At 34.4% G+C, this 19718-nt stretch overlaps 1 protein-coding gene across 1 annotated transcript; it reads right to left on the bottom strand.

Moving 5' to 3' along the window:
- Nucleotides 1–269: 269 nt before the first annotated feature.
- LOC114278738 (vacuolar protein sorting-associated protein 9A) lies at nt 270–18512 on the bottom strand. The gene is made up of 6 exons (XM_028220849.2): nt 18137–18512; nt 15806–15953; nt 12203–12370; nt 8123–8299; nt 1714–2113; nt 270–680 (listed from the first exon to the last, which is right to left on the bottom strand). Exons 1-6 carry the CDS (start codon nt 18241–18243, stop codon nt 457–459), a joined length of 1224 nt encoding a protein of 407 aa, XP_028076650.2. The 5' UTR covers nt 18244–18512; the 3' UTR covers nt 270–456.
- Between the last annotated feature and the right edge of the window lie 1206 nt (nt 18513–19718).

Below are 19718 nucleotides of genomic sequence, written 5' to 3'. Positions count from 1 at the left end.
TTTATCTAATTTTACGCACCTTTTTCCTTTCTCTTTTCAAATTTCTTCCCAAATCCCTTAACCAAACAGTGTTAATGCAGTATTTCTTGTAAATGTAAAGCTTGTTTATGTCTATCCATTCCGAGGGTGGGTGTAGATGTCAAGATAATTTCTATTGTATCAACAAATCTCCCTTCTCTGTCGCCACCAAAATTAATGTGATCCAGCACATATTTTGTATTGTATATAAGCTCATACAAATTATAAAAAGAAAAAGAAAAAAATCTGAATTGTATCACGAGTATGCCCTTAATTTATTATTGATCAACAAAATTTCAGAAACATAATTAGCACGAAGTGCAAATGGCAACATTTCCTTTCATACCCAATTAAGTAGTTAAATATAATAGAAATTAATGTAAACTACAATTCTATAGGGTACTTACAAATTTGTTGTTGCTCATTTTTCGTATTTTATTATCTTTCTTTATTTGTTTCTTGGTTTGGTGGAGTTGGTTGGGCATTGGTTCCTTTTAGATGAGGAACAGAGGGCTCTATCTTGGAAACAGTCAAGTGTCTGACAGCACTGCAAAGGCTTGTGTACTTTTTCACCACATCCTTGTACAAGTTCAGCAATTTCTCCACATCCCCTATGGTCAATTCACCAGCCTCGGCTTCCATAAAAGGATAACATGATCCGCCTGATGTCATCAAGGCAGTTCAGATAGTAATGTTAGTATCATATGACAACCATATAGTTATTCCAAAACAATAACACAACTGACATCGAAATATTGGGAAATATAGCTGCACATTCCAGCAGACGTTGGAAAAAGTGGAACCTAAGGAGTTTAATTGAACAAATATATTTAGAGCATGTTTGGTACAATATAATGGGTTGGAATGAAATGCCTATTCCAACTTTGCATCCTCTTTCCCTTGTTTGGTATGCCTGATGTAAGTGGAAATATCTATTCCTTTCTCCAAGCTAAGGAATAAGTATTTCATTCCATCATGGAATCAATCACCTTAGAACAGTGTATGTTGGTCTGACCTTACCACCATTCCCTTCTGCCACCACTGCCACAACTGACCCCATCCCCTTCTGCCACTGCTGCCATCACCATTACCACCACCATCCTACTACCACTACTAACACCACCTTCGCCGCCACCATCTGCCACTACAATCACAACCACTACCTTACTACCGTTACCAACGCCACAATTACCACCCTACTACCACCACTAAAACTACCACCTACACCCACCACCACCCACCACCCACCACCATGGCACTGCCCTACTACCTCCACTACCATCCTAGTGCCACTTCCACAACTATTGACACTATCATAATCTATATATATTTAGATTGGTTGTCACTAATTTGATTATAAAAATAAATAAATAAATAAATAAAGAACTCAAAGAATTCCATTAGTTTAATAGACAGAAATATGAGAATGTGAATTGTCATTCCATTCTTACGTGATTCCATGTTGGCAACCTAACAGTGGAATGAGAACGGACATTCCATTCCATTCAACCTTATATTTCATTTTCACTCTCATTCCATTCCCACGTCATTCCATTCTTGCGTACCAAACATGCTCTTAGTGGTCTTATCCAATGCATGTAAAAACATGATGGTTATACAGAAAAAAAAATCAAACAACCAACACAATACTTCAATTTTAATGAGAAACAGGAGTCATTGGCAGTTTAAACTCACCATTAATATTTGCTTCTCTACCCTGCATTCCTTTAGAAGGCCCCAGATCTGACTGACCAACCAAGTCCACTACCTCATCCAATGTGCACAAGGGAGAGGGTTCATTTTGTGTCACTTCATTATGCCCTCTTCCTCTTGTTGAAGGAACTGGCAGAGCTTCTGTTTTGTGTAATGCAAGTGGGAATTTTATCTGTGCCCCTGTAATGGCCAATCTGGCAGTTTGCATGCTCTCCTGGAATTCAGTTTCATTGATGGAAAGTGACTTGGCATCTAGGTCAACAATAAATGACTTGGCAGAGACAAGGTTTGTGAAATAATAAGCTGCTTCCGAGACAAGTTTTGCCTGCCTCCGGTACAATTGGATGAACTTGAGGTTTGAATGCAACTGAGGAGGATTAGCCTGTAAACAATAAGGTCAATAAGTTATTTATTTGCATTTCTGAAAAGATCAGCCACTATCTTTAACAAGTAACTTGGAAACAACTAAGTTTTATCCCAACATATAGCAAACTTAAATGAATTGAACACACTGCACTTTATAAAACATTTTCTACTTTCCCAAGGAGGACACAAAGTTGGTTATTGCTAACAATAAGTATGCAATAATAATGTGACTGATGCCTCTCCAGCTTGTTTTGATTAATGGCTCTCTAGCTGGTTTCTTTCAGAGGGTTGTGGTAGGATGATCTATTAATTTTAGGCGTAGTTGTCAAATCAGAATTCGAATCGTGAATGAAAATGGCTTTATATTGAATCATGAATCGAATCGAATCATGAATCGTAAAGATTCGATCACTTTTTCTAAATTACTTAGAAATATATTACAAACATATGAAATATTTAAACTTAAATCAATAAAAATATTGTTTTGAATGACGATCACATGGTCTAATTGGTAAGAAGTCAGCATGGGTCCCATGTAAGATCACCATATTACTTTTTTCCTTTTTTAGATATTTCTTATCAACCATTCTTAATAAAGAAAATAAATAACGACAAACTCTCAATTTCTAACAATAACTTAACAACAATGTTGATATTTGGAGAATAAGCATGCATACCTTTCTAAGTAACAATGACCCAAAAATAAGAAAGAATTAAATTGAATTCTTTATTTTAAAACCTAAAACATTTTTAAAGGTATATATGCATATTGTTCCAAAAAGTTTTTTTCTTTAAAAAAAATAAAAAAAATAAAAAAAGTAAAGTAAAGAAAAGAACTTGTGGAACCATTAGGTTTAAGTAGAGATGTTCATGGGTCGTTTGATTCAGTTTGGCACTAAATTTGGAACCAACCCAATCACGATCAATTCCAAGTTTTCAGACCTAGAACCAAATCAATCATGCACTAAAACCAATCCAACCGAACCCAATATAGCTCAGGTTAGAACCACAATTCCACTATAGTAAAAATAAGCAAATCAGTTAATAATAAATAATTAAAATAAACAAGCCCTTAACATTTAAACATAACACAAACAAAGAGCAAAATATTGTTTAATGCAAGCCAATACAAATTAAATCTCACTCAAGCTTAAATGTCATCAATACAAATTAAGTCCATTCATACAACCAATACAAATTAAATCAATTACAAAATTAGACTCAAGTTTCTAATACTTCCTTCCTTTACCTAATAATTTTTGTATATGGAAAATTATAATGTGTAATCAAAACCATTGTAATATAGCAATAAGATGAAGACATGTTAATAAAAATAAAATTTTAAATATATATACATATATACAAATAGGTTTGGTTCTTAGGTTGGTTATCAGTTTGATGATTTGAAGACCTGGAACCAAACCAATGCACTCAAAAACCAATTTGATCATTTAAAGACCCGGAACCAAACCAACGCAAAGAGGTCTGTTTGGTTCGGTTCTTGAGTTCACTTAGTAATTTGAACACCCCTAGATTTAATTGTCACCTCACCCATGCAATATTGAACTATATGTACTTCAATAAAATAATAGTAGATAATTCATGGTGCAAGTTCTTTTAACCTTAAACATCTTTAGAAGAAATATTATGATTTTTTTAAGAAAACACATGAAAAGAAAAAGTTAAAAATATGTTAGGTCTGACTGAATTTGATTGAATCCTATTAAAAACTCATTGATCACCAAAATAACAAAATATCATGTATATATATATATATATATTTTGGTTATTTTCATACTAAACACTATTAGAAATTGTATTATGTCATTTCCACTAAAAAGGGGCAGAAAATAGAATCAAAATATGTCGAACATGATAATTTCAACAATTACATGAATCATAAAAAGTGAATCGAATTGTGAATCAATAGTCAGTCATGTGATCCACTATAGATTTGTATCGATTTTGCATAAATCACGAATCGTAAAATTTTGATAACAAAGATTTTAGGTATAGAGGTTGTTGGCCTGGTATGCCAGCATCCTGCCGCATGTATCGCAGTCAGAATGTGGCACCGGCAGCTGTCCTTTTCAAGGACATAAATACTAGCTGTTGTACTCTTTTGGTATAGCTATAGTTGACTTGTTTTGTTTAGTATTCTTGCCTTGTATAAGGGTGGCATCCCCTTGAAACCATTTTTTAATAAAATTTAATTATTTTAATAAAATAAAAAAAAAGCAATGTGACTTAACACGGCGACTATGGCTACATTTGCCACCCAACAAATAATTTAGTAACTACATATTTTAATTATATTTTAAATAATTTGTAATTTTTCTCTTTTCATTCATCTTATTTTATTAAGTCTGCAATAGTTACAACAATTCAACTTCAAGACCAAAAGGCCGCACAAACAGAATCCACAAATGTGTTTCCGTGGGTGCGTGAGGGATGTTTACAGAGTAGTACATTCCCAAAAATTGCAACAGAGGGATGCAACTAGTGTTTGTGGGTGTCTTTGATGGTCAACGAAAATAACTCCACTATCAATCAAACAATTAACTACCGGTGTCTTTGATGGTCAAGGCAAATAACTCGATCACACAAACAATTACCTGTCTTTTGGACCAATAAATTATAAACAGCCAAAGAACGAATAACGCAATAACAAGTTTTACGGACTTATGCAACTGGAACAAGGCTGCTGTTGTTAAACATCTTTGATTCCTAATTTGTGATGAGGGAAACTCTCTTTGGAGGAACTCTCTTGGGGTAAAATGGCTTCCTTGCAATCTGTTGAAAAGGTGCACTATGTGGGAAGTAAACGTTCCTACGGATTGTTCATGGGCATGGAGAAAGCTCTTAAAGCTGCGAGAACTTGTTAGACCCTACATCAAGCACTTTGTTGAGGATGGGAAGAGTACCTCCCTATGGTTTGATTACTGGCTTCCTAATGGCCCTAAGCAAAGTGGAGAGAGCTATCTATGACTCAGGTCTTGGGAGGAACACGACAGTGGTTGTGGTCATTGGTGAGGTCTGCAGGAAGTGGCCTTGTACAAATTCTACAGAGCTCATTGTGTTGAAGGTTTTTTCCTCTCAGGCTGATAGAAGAGATGCTATCTTATGGACTAAGGACAGCAAGCGTCTCATTAACAGTGTATGGCGGCTGCTACAATGTGAGAAGCAGGTGGTCTTATGACATACGCAAGTTTGGCTCCCTTAACATGTACCATGCCATGCTTTTATCCCATGGCTTGCTATCCAAATGAGGCTTTATACTCGGGACAAAATGTTAGCTTATCAGAAGATTCTTCCATAAGCTGTGTGTTCTGTAGGGGTAATGTGGAAGACCGTGACCATCTCTTTTTTGAATGCTCCTTTGTTGGGGGCATGTGGAACCAGTTATGCCATAAGTGTAATGTCCAATGGCCTAGCAGGCGATGAACTGAACTGATTGAAAAAGTCCAGTCAGTTTTAGAGGTAAGACTTTGGGTAAGATGCTGTGCCATTGCCTTCTAGCAGTCGCATAGTATGTAGTTTGGAAGGAGAGGAATTCCAAACCCTATCATAATAGTTTAGAAATGTGCGAAGTCAGTTACAGAAGAAATCATGATTAGCATTTGTTCTCGCTTGTGCCTTCCTAAAGGAATCCAAGATCCCAGCCAAATGGGTGGATTCAGCATTAATGAAAACTCCCAGCTTCTATTTTTTGTAACAAATCAACATTAGTAGATAATCTTTGCTCTAACTTCATCTTTGTTTTTTGTTCAGACAGATTGTGTTGTAGTCTTTGACTTGTGTTTCTTGTCCTTGGATGGCCTCCATCCTTGGCTTTGACCTGGTGAATGCCCCCTTATATTTTGTACTTTTTCCTCTTCATTTATAAAATTTCTTACTTACCGAAAATAAAAACCCCACAAGTGCCAACAACATCCGTGAATTACAGTGTCTCACTTTAAGCACCAAAGCTCCTTAGTAGCTTGATGAGGCTAGAAAAATTAGTTTTGGACTAATTTCATCATTTGGATAACAATAGGGTGAAGGAAATTAAGAAGCAAAAGGTTGAAGAAGAGTGAGAAAAATCGAAGAGAAGCATCTATGTTCTTAGGCACTTGCACCAAAGTAAAAAAAAAAATGCATCACATGCTACTAATAGTTTACTTTAAAGCATCTCTTCATTCAGTAAGCAAACAATGTCACTACATCATCACTTACATATAAAATTCAAATTAACAAGCCCACGAATTAAGCCAACTCTAACCCCAAAGTAACATTACCAAACACTCCTACCATGGATACTAAAGGAATATATATATATATATACACACATATACACTAAGAAACACTGACACTTCTAGGAAGGTAGTGTGCCACGTCGGACACTGACACAACACTCTCAGACACTTCTCGACACATGTCTAGACATGTCTACTATAGTTTGAAATTTACTAAACTTGAATACTCTTCACAAACTTGGGGAACACACATGTCTATTACTTAGACACACCTGAAATACATTACAAGTTTGAATAAAACAACTTGAAATTCAATTATAAAACAAAAATAATATAAATTTATACCTATTATCCTCTTTTAGACATTAGAAATTAGTGTTACATTGCACTTTATTATTATCTTTGAATCAAATATTCATATACATGACATCTAATTATTGTTTATCCTTACCTATAACATACAATAAATATATATAATTATACATTTTGTGAGTATTCTCCCATGTATCGTATCCTGCATTTTTTGAAAATTTCAATGTCGGCGTGTCCGTGTCGTGTCACGTATCCGTGTTCATGCTTCTTAACATATACATATATAGAATAAATAAAAGGAAAACAAAATGACAGGCAAACCAAACTACCTGTCAAGTTCTACACTAGAATCTTGCCACATAACCATGTTAACATTGCATCTAGTTTCCCCACAATTTTTAAAATTTTCCCTGCGATGTTGTTTGTATGATGTAGTCAATAATTATAGGCACTGAGGGCTCCTCTACGTGTAAATACATTACTATTACGATAACTGCCCGTTGAAATCTTCCACCACTACAAGAAAATTTTTCCTCAGTTAGTGAGAGTGAAGTATGATGATTGTGTGTGCTTGAGTTTTGAGTTTTAATTCTTACCCACTGCAAATAAAGGGGAAAAAACCTAAACACATGTCAAACCAGTACTCTTTTGCAAGTAATTTCAGGGTTCTGCCCAAGCACCTTGGAATAACAAACCAAACTTGGCACAGTTATTTTGATTTTATTGCAGCCCAAACTTTGGCATACCAAACCAAATTTCATGTTTCTTGATAAAAATTAAAATATATGCAACAATGCTCAAATGAGGGTTTTGGAAAAGTTCAAGATAACTTAACAAACATTGGCCAAGACAAGACTGGAGAAGAAAGTGACGATTTTTTAGGAGACGGAAGACTTTGTCAGTGTATAGGATAAAGTATATTTGGCTTCCTTTAGGGCTTCTGAGTCACTGGCTTTTAAAGGAATTCCTTTGTTTTTTTATTAGTGTTGATTGAGAATGGTGTATGATATTTCCCTTCTTTTACTTTATTTTCATTTCTGGGTGGACTGCTTGTCCTCTTCTGTACACTTCTTGTACTTCTTTTTCATTATTAAAAAATTTCTTAGTTGCTGACCCAAAACAACACAAAAAGACATTGACCACGACAAGGCACCAGGCAGAGACAGCTATTTCACGAAAGCGGAAGTTTGCATGAAATAAAAAGAACGTGTGTAGTCAACAAGATTAAGAAGCTCATAATCAATCTTAGCAGTTGACTAAATTCATATCATAAATGCATTTTGTTCTGTCAAATATGCGTACGGAACAATCATTATTAAATATCATGATCAAGAACACTCCCAAGCTTAATTGCTTATTATAGTGAAAACAGTAAGAAATCCCCTCATCCACCTCACGACCCATTTGCTCAAAAGAAAACATGATCAGATCAATAATATGATGATTGGAAGAGTGGCTTATTACCAATGAGGGCTTGCCTTGATCGTAATATATATAAGTACAGGAAGAAAATCATCAGCCCCAGGTACACGATTTTCTGACACTGATGCATTGAGCAGCAAATTATTGATGACTCTGCAACAATTCAGAATACACAGAAGTTTCTCACGAGGAGCTTTGAAAGCATTGATTTTCTGCAATTCTTTCTCTGCAAGCTGTTTAGGGGGAGAAAACGAAGGAAGGGTTAGGGTAGGAATAGCAAAAATAACGGAATTACTTCCCAAAGCATATAAAACTCATAATTTAACAAACAAAAATAAGAACTTTGCACTGAAAATTACAAAAAAGATGTAACCCTGTTTGGAGAAAATTTTTTACTACTTCTTTAGCTTAAAATTTGAAATCCCATGCTTAAGTGCTTTGAAAAACTTGGGTGTTTGGTAAAACTTCAAATTTTTAGGTTATTTTCATTTCAGTTCAAAAAGTTGAAAATATGCTCTTAAGGCCAACTTTAGTTAAGTTGGGTTTGGTATACTTTTTCGGTAAATTATACCATTAGTCTTTGTAATTTAAGCAAAATTTACTTTAGTCCCTATAGTTTCAATTTGAATGATTTGAACTCCATAACTGCCAATTTAGTTGCAATATTGTCTCTCAATCATGCACTGTTAACATTTTGAACGGAAAAACTAAAAAGACCAAAGTGCAATTCAAATGAAACTATAGAGAAGAGCGGTGTAATTTATTTATTATACTGGTGGTCCTATTGTTTCTTTTGAATTCTACTTTGATCCCTCTACAAACAAATCAAACCCACAAAAAATCAAGAAATGAAACCCAAATTGATACATGTTCTCTTCTATTTCCCGAAAGTATTTGTGCCCATCAGGCATGATAAGGATTAGGGTGTGGAATATGTGTCCAACAATTGTACCCCCAATTGAGACACGTGGATCCTCTTTTAACTTTTTACGATGTTTGAAGAATAAGGAACTCACAATTTGCTAAAAAAATAAACATTTATAACCTCCAACATAGATGAGAGAAAAAAAAAATGTGAATCTTTTCTAAAGTCTAATTCAATTTCAAGTACATTTCTACATAATTTATAACATCTTATCTAAGAATATTATATAATATATAATATGTTTGTCCATAACGAGTCCCCGTACCCATATTAATGCATCTAGGCCTTTTATTTTGAATTCTATAAAATTATACACATATAATAGGATTATATAGGTCAAAGCATTCTTAGCACACTTATTAGAGTGGTTATTGCCCAAATGGTAATTGTGTAAATTGGTAGGTGATTGTGTAAGTAAAGTGCATGGCCCATTTTGGGCAAAAGATGACCAAAGGGAGTAGGACAAGGGGGTTCAGCCCTCTAGGCCTCTTGGATCCCCAGTTCTATAAACTTCGCTTTAGTTGAGGGTTTTGGGCTTCTCCCAAAACCCTAGGTCAAATTTGAATAGATTCAAACACAAAAAATGCGCACCTTCTGTACATGAATTCCATGAAATTTACAGGGATAATTAAAATAAATAATACACATAAATAACAAAATTAATAATTATTGGGCACAAAGTTTCCATCTCCTTAATCTCAAACCAAACCAGACCCGCATGCACACGTTACGTGACAAACTGTGCACCAGAATTCCCAATTCACTAGAATCTCTTCAAATTATTAAATAACTCTGTGTTAACATATTAACATCTAAATCTTGTGCTTGCTGGGCCTCTGGTGCACGCAAAGCGAGGTGGTCATTGCACTACTTTCTCTCAACAAGCCTTTAGATTATAATCTAAGAGGATTGACCCTATGATGACATTAACATCGTACAATAGGCCCAGAGGGTTTGTTCCTCGGGTCCCATGTCAGCTTGAGAACCAATGCACACAAACTGAGACAAATGGTGGAGCCGAAAATTAACCGATGGAGGTCTAAATTGAAATGAATAGAGAAATTTGTGAACTTAATTATAAATAATTAAACTTAAATAGGGCTCAACTATATTAATTAAAAGTCCATTTTTTTTTCCAGTCCTTATAGGTAGCCTAAACTATTGTGATACATTTCCGCCCTGCTCCCTTCTCTCTCCAACTTGATATCAACCCACGCCACCCTACTTGTCTTGCCCCAAGCTGCCCTACATATTGAGGGTTGTTTTGGGAACTAGCTATTTTAGTTGGCTTTTTATGAAAAGACATGCAAAAAAGTAGAGAAGAGTTGACTTTTTGATAGTTACTTTTTGGCCTTTTGGCTATATTAGCTAATTGCCAAACCAATCCTTACGTTCATGTTAATTAGGAATTTTCATGTCCCAACTTCCCAAGACATGGTAACCCCAGACCTGCCTCATTCTGATTTCCAACAATTAGATAAATATATGAAGGTTGCAAGACTTAACCTAGGTTTAATGTAGCCCCTCCACATCTCAGTCAGAGAATTCCATTAGGTACGTCATTAACAAAGAACCATCTGTCAAACATCGTGAACAGGAATCCTTTAAGTTGCTAAAAGAGGTAAAAGGTTTGCATAGCCAACCATCATAGTTGAGAAACACGTGAGTTGCTTTGAGTTCACTTGTTAATTTAATTATTTTTTTAAAAAAAATAATAAAAATAATCCAAGCCCAGATAACAACTTGCTTCATTAGGTATTCCAAAGATTACCAACAAATAAAATTATCCATACTTAAAATCCTTTGTCAAGAAGGCCTTCCAGGCATAGCAGAGGCCTATTGAAAGAAATACTACTTAGATATTATAGATAGCTTTCAAAAAAAACTTTATTCCCCAAATTTGATCATCATCCAGAAGAATTTATGAGAAAAATAATCACAGACCAACAGTAGATGCTGAAAGAAGCAAGACATAAAAATATTGAACATTTGTCTTCAAGATTTTATAAATTCATTACGTCATGATAAGTCTCATGTCCTAGCACATGCAGTTAATCCAGCAACAACATTCTGACTTATCTTTTCCATTGATTATAGAAGCATCTAACAAAATGATTGAAGGAACACAAGTGTGATTAGTAATCAAAGCCAACTGCTTGTTTATGTTGACTGAAAGTTCATCCAAATAAAATCTGAGCAGACCAGACTTAAAAAGTAACAAAAAAATAATTTAATTGCACATTAAGGGTTGTTTGGGGTGTCCTAAATAAGTGCACTCTTTGACTTTTTGAACTAAAAAATAGAGGAAAAAAAAGATGATTGTTTGAGATAACTTTTTGTCTTTTTACAAAAAAATATGTATTAAAATATTGTATAAAATAGAAAAATTACATTTTTACCCCTACATTCTACACTCATCAATGACAGTGCTGCTAAAGGACCGTATGGAATGGATGAAATGGTGAGAAGAATCTGAACCATATGCTTATATAGCATGAGGCTTCACGGGTACTGTTAGGCCCGTGGGGCCCACCACAGGTCCCGTTTCGATAATCCAAACCGTTTAATGTGTAGAACTCGTTGAGTACTATATGCCTGTAAAAAATCAATTCGATCGGATATCGATAGCTACGTGATCAAAACAATTTTGTATGAGAAAAATGGACGGTGAAAAATAAACGGCTGGAAAAAATCTGATTTGATCACATAGCTATTCATATCCGATCAATGTGATTTTTTTTTAGGCATATAATACTCAACAAGTTCTATACATTGAATGATTCGGATTATCGAAACGGGATCTGTGGTGGGCCCCCGCTAGCCCAACAATACCCTCCAACTTAATGAATATATATATCTAATTTTTTTTTGGTACCATCACTGCTTAAATTTCCCATCACTTTAGTACCATCACTGTGTAGTTTTTTGGATTGTACTAATATTGTGGAAATTAATTTTTTATATTTTTAATTTGTGAATAGTGATAACTTTTTTACTTTTTGAGTAACTTTTTGACTTTTTCTCAACATGCCAAAAAAGCACTAAAAATAAAATTTCTAAGGTCTAAAGCTATAAAATAAAGAGTGCTCGTATAAATACCAAGTATAGTGGCATTATGGTTAAAGCAGAACTAAATTTACAAATTTCAAGAACATAGCATTACTATCAGTACAGCAAACTGAACGCAATAAAAAAAAGGCAGCGAAAGTACCAGCCATGAAGCTGCATTATGAAAAACTTCTGGAATATCCAAATGCTCAGGCCTCAAAAAGTATTGCAACAAGCATATTTTCTCTGAAATTTCCTGGTCAATCTTGGCATCCTCGGGGGATGTAAATGTCCGAGAGAACAACTTTGTCATGACATATTTCTCCAAACCCTGCAAAACACAAAGGACATGTTGGTGCACAGCCATAGATTGGCTAGAGGCCAATTATCGAGCTTGGAAGCCTAAGGTGAACCTGAAGGCTTTTTGGTCCCCATACATATAATTGGTAGCTATTATTATTATTATTTAGTTGGGTCTAATTACATAATATTTAGCATGCAATTTGATTTTGTTTCCCAAAATAATATTAGGAAAAGTTTCCTAATTAGATTAGGGTTTTGATCTAGGGTTTTGACGTTGTAATGATAAGTTTATGAATCAAAATTATTGAGAGAAATTTTGGGCGTGAAGAGAACTTTTGGGTGTATTTATAAGCACCCTGACTTGGGTCAGCATGGACCAGCCTCAATTGAAGAAATTTTGGATGTCCATTATTGAACAGCAGCAGCCTGCAATAAATTTTCTTTCAGGCTAGGTTTTGGAAACATTATATGAGCCTATTTTACAAGATAAGTTTCTTATTTACTTTCCTCTTTTTCTAGGTCTAATGCTGATGGGTAACAGAACACGAGGTAACCTACCCTACACATTGACCACACCAACATAGTGAAGGCAGGATTCAATCATGTCTATGTCATGGATCTATGATTATCAAGAAACTTTACTAGCTAGGCTGGCAGGCACATTCATTTTATGAACCAAGCTAACCATAAACAACATAATTAATGTTCATTTACGTACAGTATAATTAAAACAAAAATTAAATAAAAACATGGAGACCCAGGAAGGGGGTGAGAATTTTGGCTAAGATATTCAAAGATTTTAGCCAGCTCAAAGGAGCAAAAATATAGAGGCGACGTGTAAGACCTACTCGCATGAAGCCCAAACACAAAATTAGCCAGAAACGTCTCACGGCCAATTATCATGTCAAAATCAACATTGATGGGCTATGTGACTCAAGAAGTTTTGGCTCGTGATGCCTTTATTTTTGCAAATGTAGATGGGTGTGGCGTGGAATTGTACCTACCCTTGTGGGGTTTCCACCCTATGTACTACTATGGGATTTGGAGCCGTTAATGAGTGGTCCCTAAATATTATTTCATAAAGTGATTTAAGTGTACATTCTTTTGTGAAGAATTAGTTTGTAAGCCTTAGAAGATTAGCCAGATAATGTATAAACTTTCTGAACATTTTTTTTATGGTGGACTTGAGAAGTATGCATGGTTATGCAGGATGGGTATCAAAAATTCAAGCCTAGTTTACCCATCAAACTTATCATAAAAAATTCTCGCATTTCAACCTTAGTTTGCCCATCCTTCTAAGGGCAATACGTGCTATTGAAGTCCAACTTGGTGCTAGCCAACTACCACAAGCATCAGTAAAAATGGCTGAGGAACCGTTTTTCTCTGTTAGACACAAGGGAGATTAGCAAACTATGTAGGTGGTAGACCTCTCAAAAATGTAATGGTGCTCTATATTCACGGCATCCTTAGTCTTCTTCAAAGTGATAAAATAAGTCATTTTTCATATGCAATCTACTAACAAAAAAAAAATGACCTAGATGTGTATGAGGTAGCCCTAAGTTCCTAACACAAAATATATGCTTAAATCAAGCCATGGTTAAATAGGTACAGGTGAGGATGGCATATTAAACCCTGTATTCGTTGTCACGCCCTTCGAAACTTGACAAATACGGAACCCTTTCATAAACTTACTTGTAGGTACTTCTCGACACAAAGAAGGCCAAAAGTAAGAAGCATCACTAGCATAAAGGTCTTTTCCTTTCCCACATGAGCTAATTATGCAACTCCTTAATAATTTTTAAGTGAATATTGGATTTTGGAATGCACAATTGATTCCTTTTAACCAAAAATATCTTACGCATGCAAATCAAAGTGTTCCCCTTGTCACGCTATCAGTCACACTAGAAAAATAGGAATCAGTCAATCAAAATTTGTTAGATCAAAACTAACAATGTTACGCCTAATCCCAATTTACTGTCTTGCCACTCATCGATCCAAGTACCTTGCATCTACATGTTTCGCATCAAAACCCCTTTGTTTGTTGTAGTGATGGAAGCCTTGAGTTAAATAATCAGCCAATCAACGGAAAGAGGTATGATATGGGGCTTTGAGCTAGGTCGAGAATGTTCGCTTTGTGAATCCAAAAAAATCTAGGTTTTGCTATTATGGCCAAATTCTTAAAACTCAATTTCTAATATTTGAACACAAGAGGAAGGTTGAACCCAATCCAAATACACTAATCACATCAGTCTCCACTATAAAGCCAAAGCTATAAGATAATGCAAAAATGAATGACCACAACTCTCCTTATACATCCTATACATAACACACCGATTAGGTCTCCCTATCTGAAACAGATAATTAGTATTGAGTTTTTTATGAACCAAGTTCCTCAGAAAAACCTTCTTTAAGTGGCACAACTACATTTCCAAATCAACTTATGAGCCTTCCAAATCATCTTATGAGAGTCAAAAGATTAAACATTTGAATCATCAATTAACTTTTGAAAAAAAAAAGACTTACAAGAGAATCAATAACAACAAACTATTTTGAATTGAAGCCAGTTATACCCAGACGAGAAGTTTTTCTTTTTTGGGCGTGAGTTCTTACAATCCCAAGCCCAACTACCTAGACTTTTCCAATTTTTCTATCTTTCTTTCTCTTCTTCAACCATCAAATTCATAATCCTCCTATAATATTCATTATCTCAACCATTAAGATTATTTTAATAACCTTTTCAGGCCATATCAAATTGTTAAAACACTTGATGCTGAAATAAAGGATCAAACATAAGCATTTTGAAGAAACATAAACCCTTAAGAACTTGCCCAAATAAAGTAGTGCTCAAGAAAAGAATCAAAAGCACTTCGAGAATGGTGTTTAGTGCATAGGTAAATAGGAATATTGTATTTCACAAAAATAATGTCCATTAAACTAATCAACAACCTCAATTGTGCTTACTGCTTAGGAATAGGTTCAAGTTTGGCTACACTACACTAGCTAAAGCTTCAAGACCACTACCAACCTTGTATTTTGTTTTTCGTTGTGGTTAGAGTGAGGGTGACAGGTTTCCAGAATGATAAATGCTTTAGAAATAATTTTTCCCTTAAGTACTAAAAAACCTTATCATTTGCATCCCAAGTAGCTTAGGTAATAGAAAACTTGAGCTCTATCAACTCCTTATCTTAGTCATGACATTCTTGAGTCTTGACCTGGAAAATTCTCCTTGGAAATTTTCAAAACAATACCAAGAGTCCGAGATAAAATGAAAACTTTCCTTTAGTTTACATTGGCTTGAACCTTTAACAATAAAAGTTGGATTAACCTTGTGATAACTCATGTATTTTGTGAAGACAAGGGGCACAAAAAACCAGAACACCCAAGCCATATCGACCAAATCAGGAAATTATTCAAATCTTAATTGGAAGAAAGTAAGTGAAAGTGTGTACTGAACAACAGTTACCTCAATAGCGCAATCAATTTCTTCCTCTGAAGCACCAGCCCACAATGGATGATCCCTAATAGCAGCTTCCATTGTCAAGAGAAAATCTTGTAACCTTTTGCCATCATTTTCAGTATTTGCCGCGTAAAAAGAAAACGATACGATAAAACTGCGAGGAATTACTTACAGCATTTAGAATTAGAAGTTCAAATGGTGAAAGAATTAGCAAGCTACCCACAAGAAAAGAAACCCAGGTTCATGAAATGGAATAATCATCCAAATAGAAAGAGAGTGCATGTCTTATGATTGTGTTGAGAAAGAAATGATATAAATAAAGGTGGCTTCAAATAACAAATGATAATAACCATTTTCGCATAGAGCCATACATGCTGGAAAGTGACATCGGCCCTGTTTGGTAGGGCTTATTTCCAGCTTATTTCAATTTTTAGCTTAATTTAAGCTATTTTGATGTGTTTGGTTCAGCTTAATAATACAGCTTATAACTTTTTGTAAGTTAAAAATCAACTTATTCTTTGAGTGGAGGAGGAGAAGCTTAATTTATAAGTAAAAAATTAGCTTATGTTCACAGCTATAAGCTATAAGCTGTTAGGCTATAAGTTATAATCACTTTCCCACAACTCTACCAAACGGGTCTATCATTATTCCTCATGTCGTGCGGTTGAAAGAAATGGAAGACATTTAATTTTAAAACCAGATGGAGTAATAATTACTAAACCAGGTTCTCTAGTTTTTCAAACAGCCTCATAGGAATTTTGTTGGAATGATTTATTCTTTCAAAAACAGAGTCACTGTTCTGAGTGTTCTTTCCCCCTCGCCCCTCCCCCTCTTTGGTTTTTTCACTGACTTGAGAGCTAACATTTTATTCACTACTCTCCCACAGATTCTTCCAATTTTGAAGAATATTTCAAACCACACTTTTCCTCCATCAATTAATTTAAATTAAGGGTTTCGTTGGTAGCATTTTCAAAAGATCTTTTCAACTGTCTACAGTTGATGAAACATTTGCAACCATTCTAGGTTACTCACAACTTTAATCAACTCGAGTACCCATTTTTTTTAAAAAAAAAAACACAAAACTATCATACATGGTTTCCTTGAAAGTTGAAATGCATGTTCCCAAGATGGTGTATGAGTTGCATTTTCCATGGAATTTTCATCTTCTCCGCTTTCAAGAGCAAAGAACTGTATTCAAGCAAACCTAAACTTCTTAGAAAAGTAAGGTCATGGATAATTGACAATAACTATGCAATACCAATACCAGAGACAAAGAAAACTCAACTCTTTCGCAAATGAAAAAGCTAGTCCTTCATGAATATATGTCACCATTACAAGAATTAATGCTATAGATATCACCATCATAATCTCAGCATTTATTTATATGTGGTTTGAGAATAAATGGAGATAGTGCCAATCAAATTCCATGAGCAAACTATTGGGATTCATACCATATCCCACCAATGCAAACAGAAGCACACCATGCACACTAAAGAGAAACAATAATCGCACAGATTCACATGGTTTGGCGCAAATTACCTACATCCACAGCAGAGAGAGTTTCTACTATGACAAAAATAGAGAATACATGTGAGATGGCCAAAACACTCAAAACTTACACCACGACCCGAACGCCATGCTCAAGTGTAATTGAACCCTTGCTTACACGGTGCCCTCACGGTATTTTTCCTCTCACCCCTTACATCTCTATTTTTTCCCTCACCTCAATCTCTCAAATTTCTCTCAGAAAATCCTATAGTCCACGTGCCTATTTATAATAATCTACCCATGAGAATCCTAGTTTCATACAATTAGGTCACAAAATTCTACATATTAGGTTGCCTAGTAGCCTAGTAGATTCCAGAATCTAGTATCCTAACCTAAATACACATATAAACCAACCTTGGGACCCAACTTTATCACATGGGTGGACTAATCCAAACACAAACTAGTAATAAGCAAAACATAGGCCCAATACTTTCGTCCTGGCGTGTGTGTGTGCGTGCATTGCTCAGAGACAAGGAATCTGTTGATTTAACTACTGCCGAGTTGGTGGAAATGGCGCCTAAATAATGATAATCCTTTTAAGTTGACAATATAAGCAGAGTTCTGAAAGCTCAACAAAAATTATGGAACATTGCACAACAAGCTCAAATGAAACAAACAGAAGTAAATTGATCCTAATTTGATTCATTGAGATTACTTTTGGTGGGTTGATCATCTATGCCAACTATACAAAGATAATTTCTCTTTTCTGGGTCATCTTAAAAAAGAAATAAACAGGATTTCTAGGGTAGAGAAAGCATAATCAACGAAATCACAAAGTAAAAAAGAGACCTTTTGATGGATCGAACAAGATCGAGAGAAGCCGGGTTCCTCATTCGATCAAGGAAATCGTAGAATGTGAGCGACTGAGTAGAAGAAGAAGTAGAAGAAGTATCCATTGGTCCACCACAAGTCTTTGTTTTGCCCTATATATATGCATATATATTATAATGTATGAGCATATGTGAGTAGAGAGGCAATTGATCCTCCAATATATGTTTTCTCTGACTAGAATTAGAATTGTGAGGTTTGAATTGGAGGAAGAAGACGAGGATGCATAAGCATTATTACCCATCTGGAAGCTAAGAGAACCAGATGTTTTAGGGCTTGAGATAGAGGGATATGAAAACAGAAGAATGTTAGGTGGTGCACGTGTGAGCGCATTGACTCTCTCGCCAAAACGGTCATAAACAAACGCCACGTAGGGATGGGTCATGTACAACGCGACTGTTTGTTGTAGCTCTTTGATTACATGGTGTTTTGTAATTTTTTTTTGATTTATTTAAATTTTTTTTATTATTTCATGTGAAAGATAATGTGATTTAATATAAATTAAAAATTGACTTTTATCTTTTTTTAGTATGTTACCAAAAGACCTATAGTTTACTAGCATATCAATCCGGGCAATGCACGGTCTAAATAAATAATTAAAAATAATTTTAAAATTAAATAATAATATAAAATTTATTTTAAAAGTATAAAAAAAATTATATTGAATTAAATTTTAACCATTTTATTAGAATATATATATATATATATATATATTGTAGTTATTATGTCATTAATTGTATATTTTAAGTTCATAATAAGAAATATATGTCATAATTTAATTGGTAAAGACAAAAAAAAATAGAATAAAATAAAAATAAACTTCATTTTATAAATTTTTTAATTTTAGTTTATTTTATGTTAAAGTTTGTCACAAAATTTAAACATACTTTTTAAAAATAAAATAATATATATTAATAAAAATCGTTAAAATCAATCAAAAGATTAACCAACTTATACAAAAATTAATTACTTACAAATTTTATATTTTATTTTATTTTATTTTAAAATTTAAATTGTTTTCAACTGAAACATGCACAACACTACAATATTAAATGGAAGCATATGTTTACTTTATAGAAATAAAACAACTCACTTTTTTCTTTTTTTCGATATGTGGGATTGTGTAAAATAAAAATGGGAATTTTTTTTTAAGATCCCTAATAATAACAATTTAGAGGATAAAGGACATTAAAAAATAGTATGACGCCTCAAGTCCCTCAAACAAAAAACGCGCACTTTTTATTCAGTTTTTGGACGAAAATACCCTCCACATTCATCAGAGAAAAATGAACTGGTATTCTGATGCCTGATATCCCCGACTAACATCCACAAGCTACACACGAGCGAACTAAGGTCTCATCATCTTTACGATCGACATTACGGTTTCATCATATTCATCGAAGCTAGGATTTCATTTTCCTCGAAAATCTTTGAAATTTCTTCCTCACAAATTTCTTTGACACATTTTACTATTTATTTTTTAGTCTATTCATCTTCATTTCAGTTCATCTACATTCGTAATTAGGGTTTCATCCTCATCACC

This window comes from Camellia sinensis, chromosome 5, assembly GCF_055761805.1.
Source record: "Camellia sinensis isolate YWXY chromosome 5, ASM5576180v1, whole genome shotgun sequence".
Classification (NCBI taxonomy): domain Eukaryota; kingdom Viridiplantae; phylum Streptophyta; class Magnoliopsida; order Ericales; family Theaceae; genus Camellia; species Camellia sinensis.
This window is presented reverse-complemented; position numbering and strand designations above follow the sequence as displayed.

Coding starts and splice junctions, on each gene's coding strand:
- LOC114278738 (XM_028220849.2), bottom strand. CDS start 18,243: ATGGATACTTCTTCTACTTCTTCTTCTACTCAGTCGCTCACATTCTAC. Junction 12,371..15,805: donor AAATTGATTGCGCTATTGAG/GTAACTGTTGTT, acceptor TGTGTTTTGCAG/GGTTTGGAGAAATATGTCAT. Junction 681..1,713: donor TAGAGAAGCAAATATTAATG/GTGAGTTTAAAC, acceptor TGATGACATCAG/GCGGATCATGTTATCCTTTT.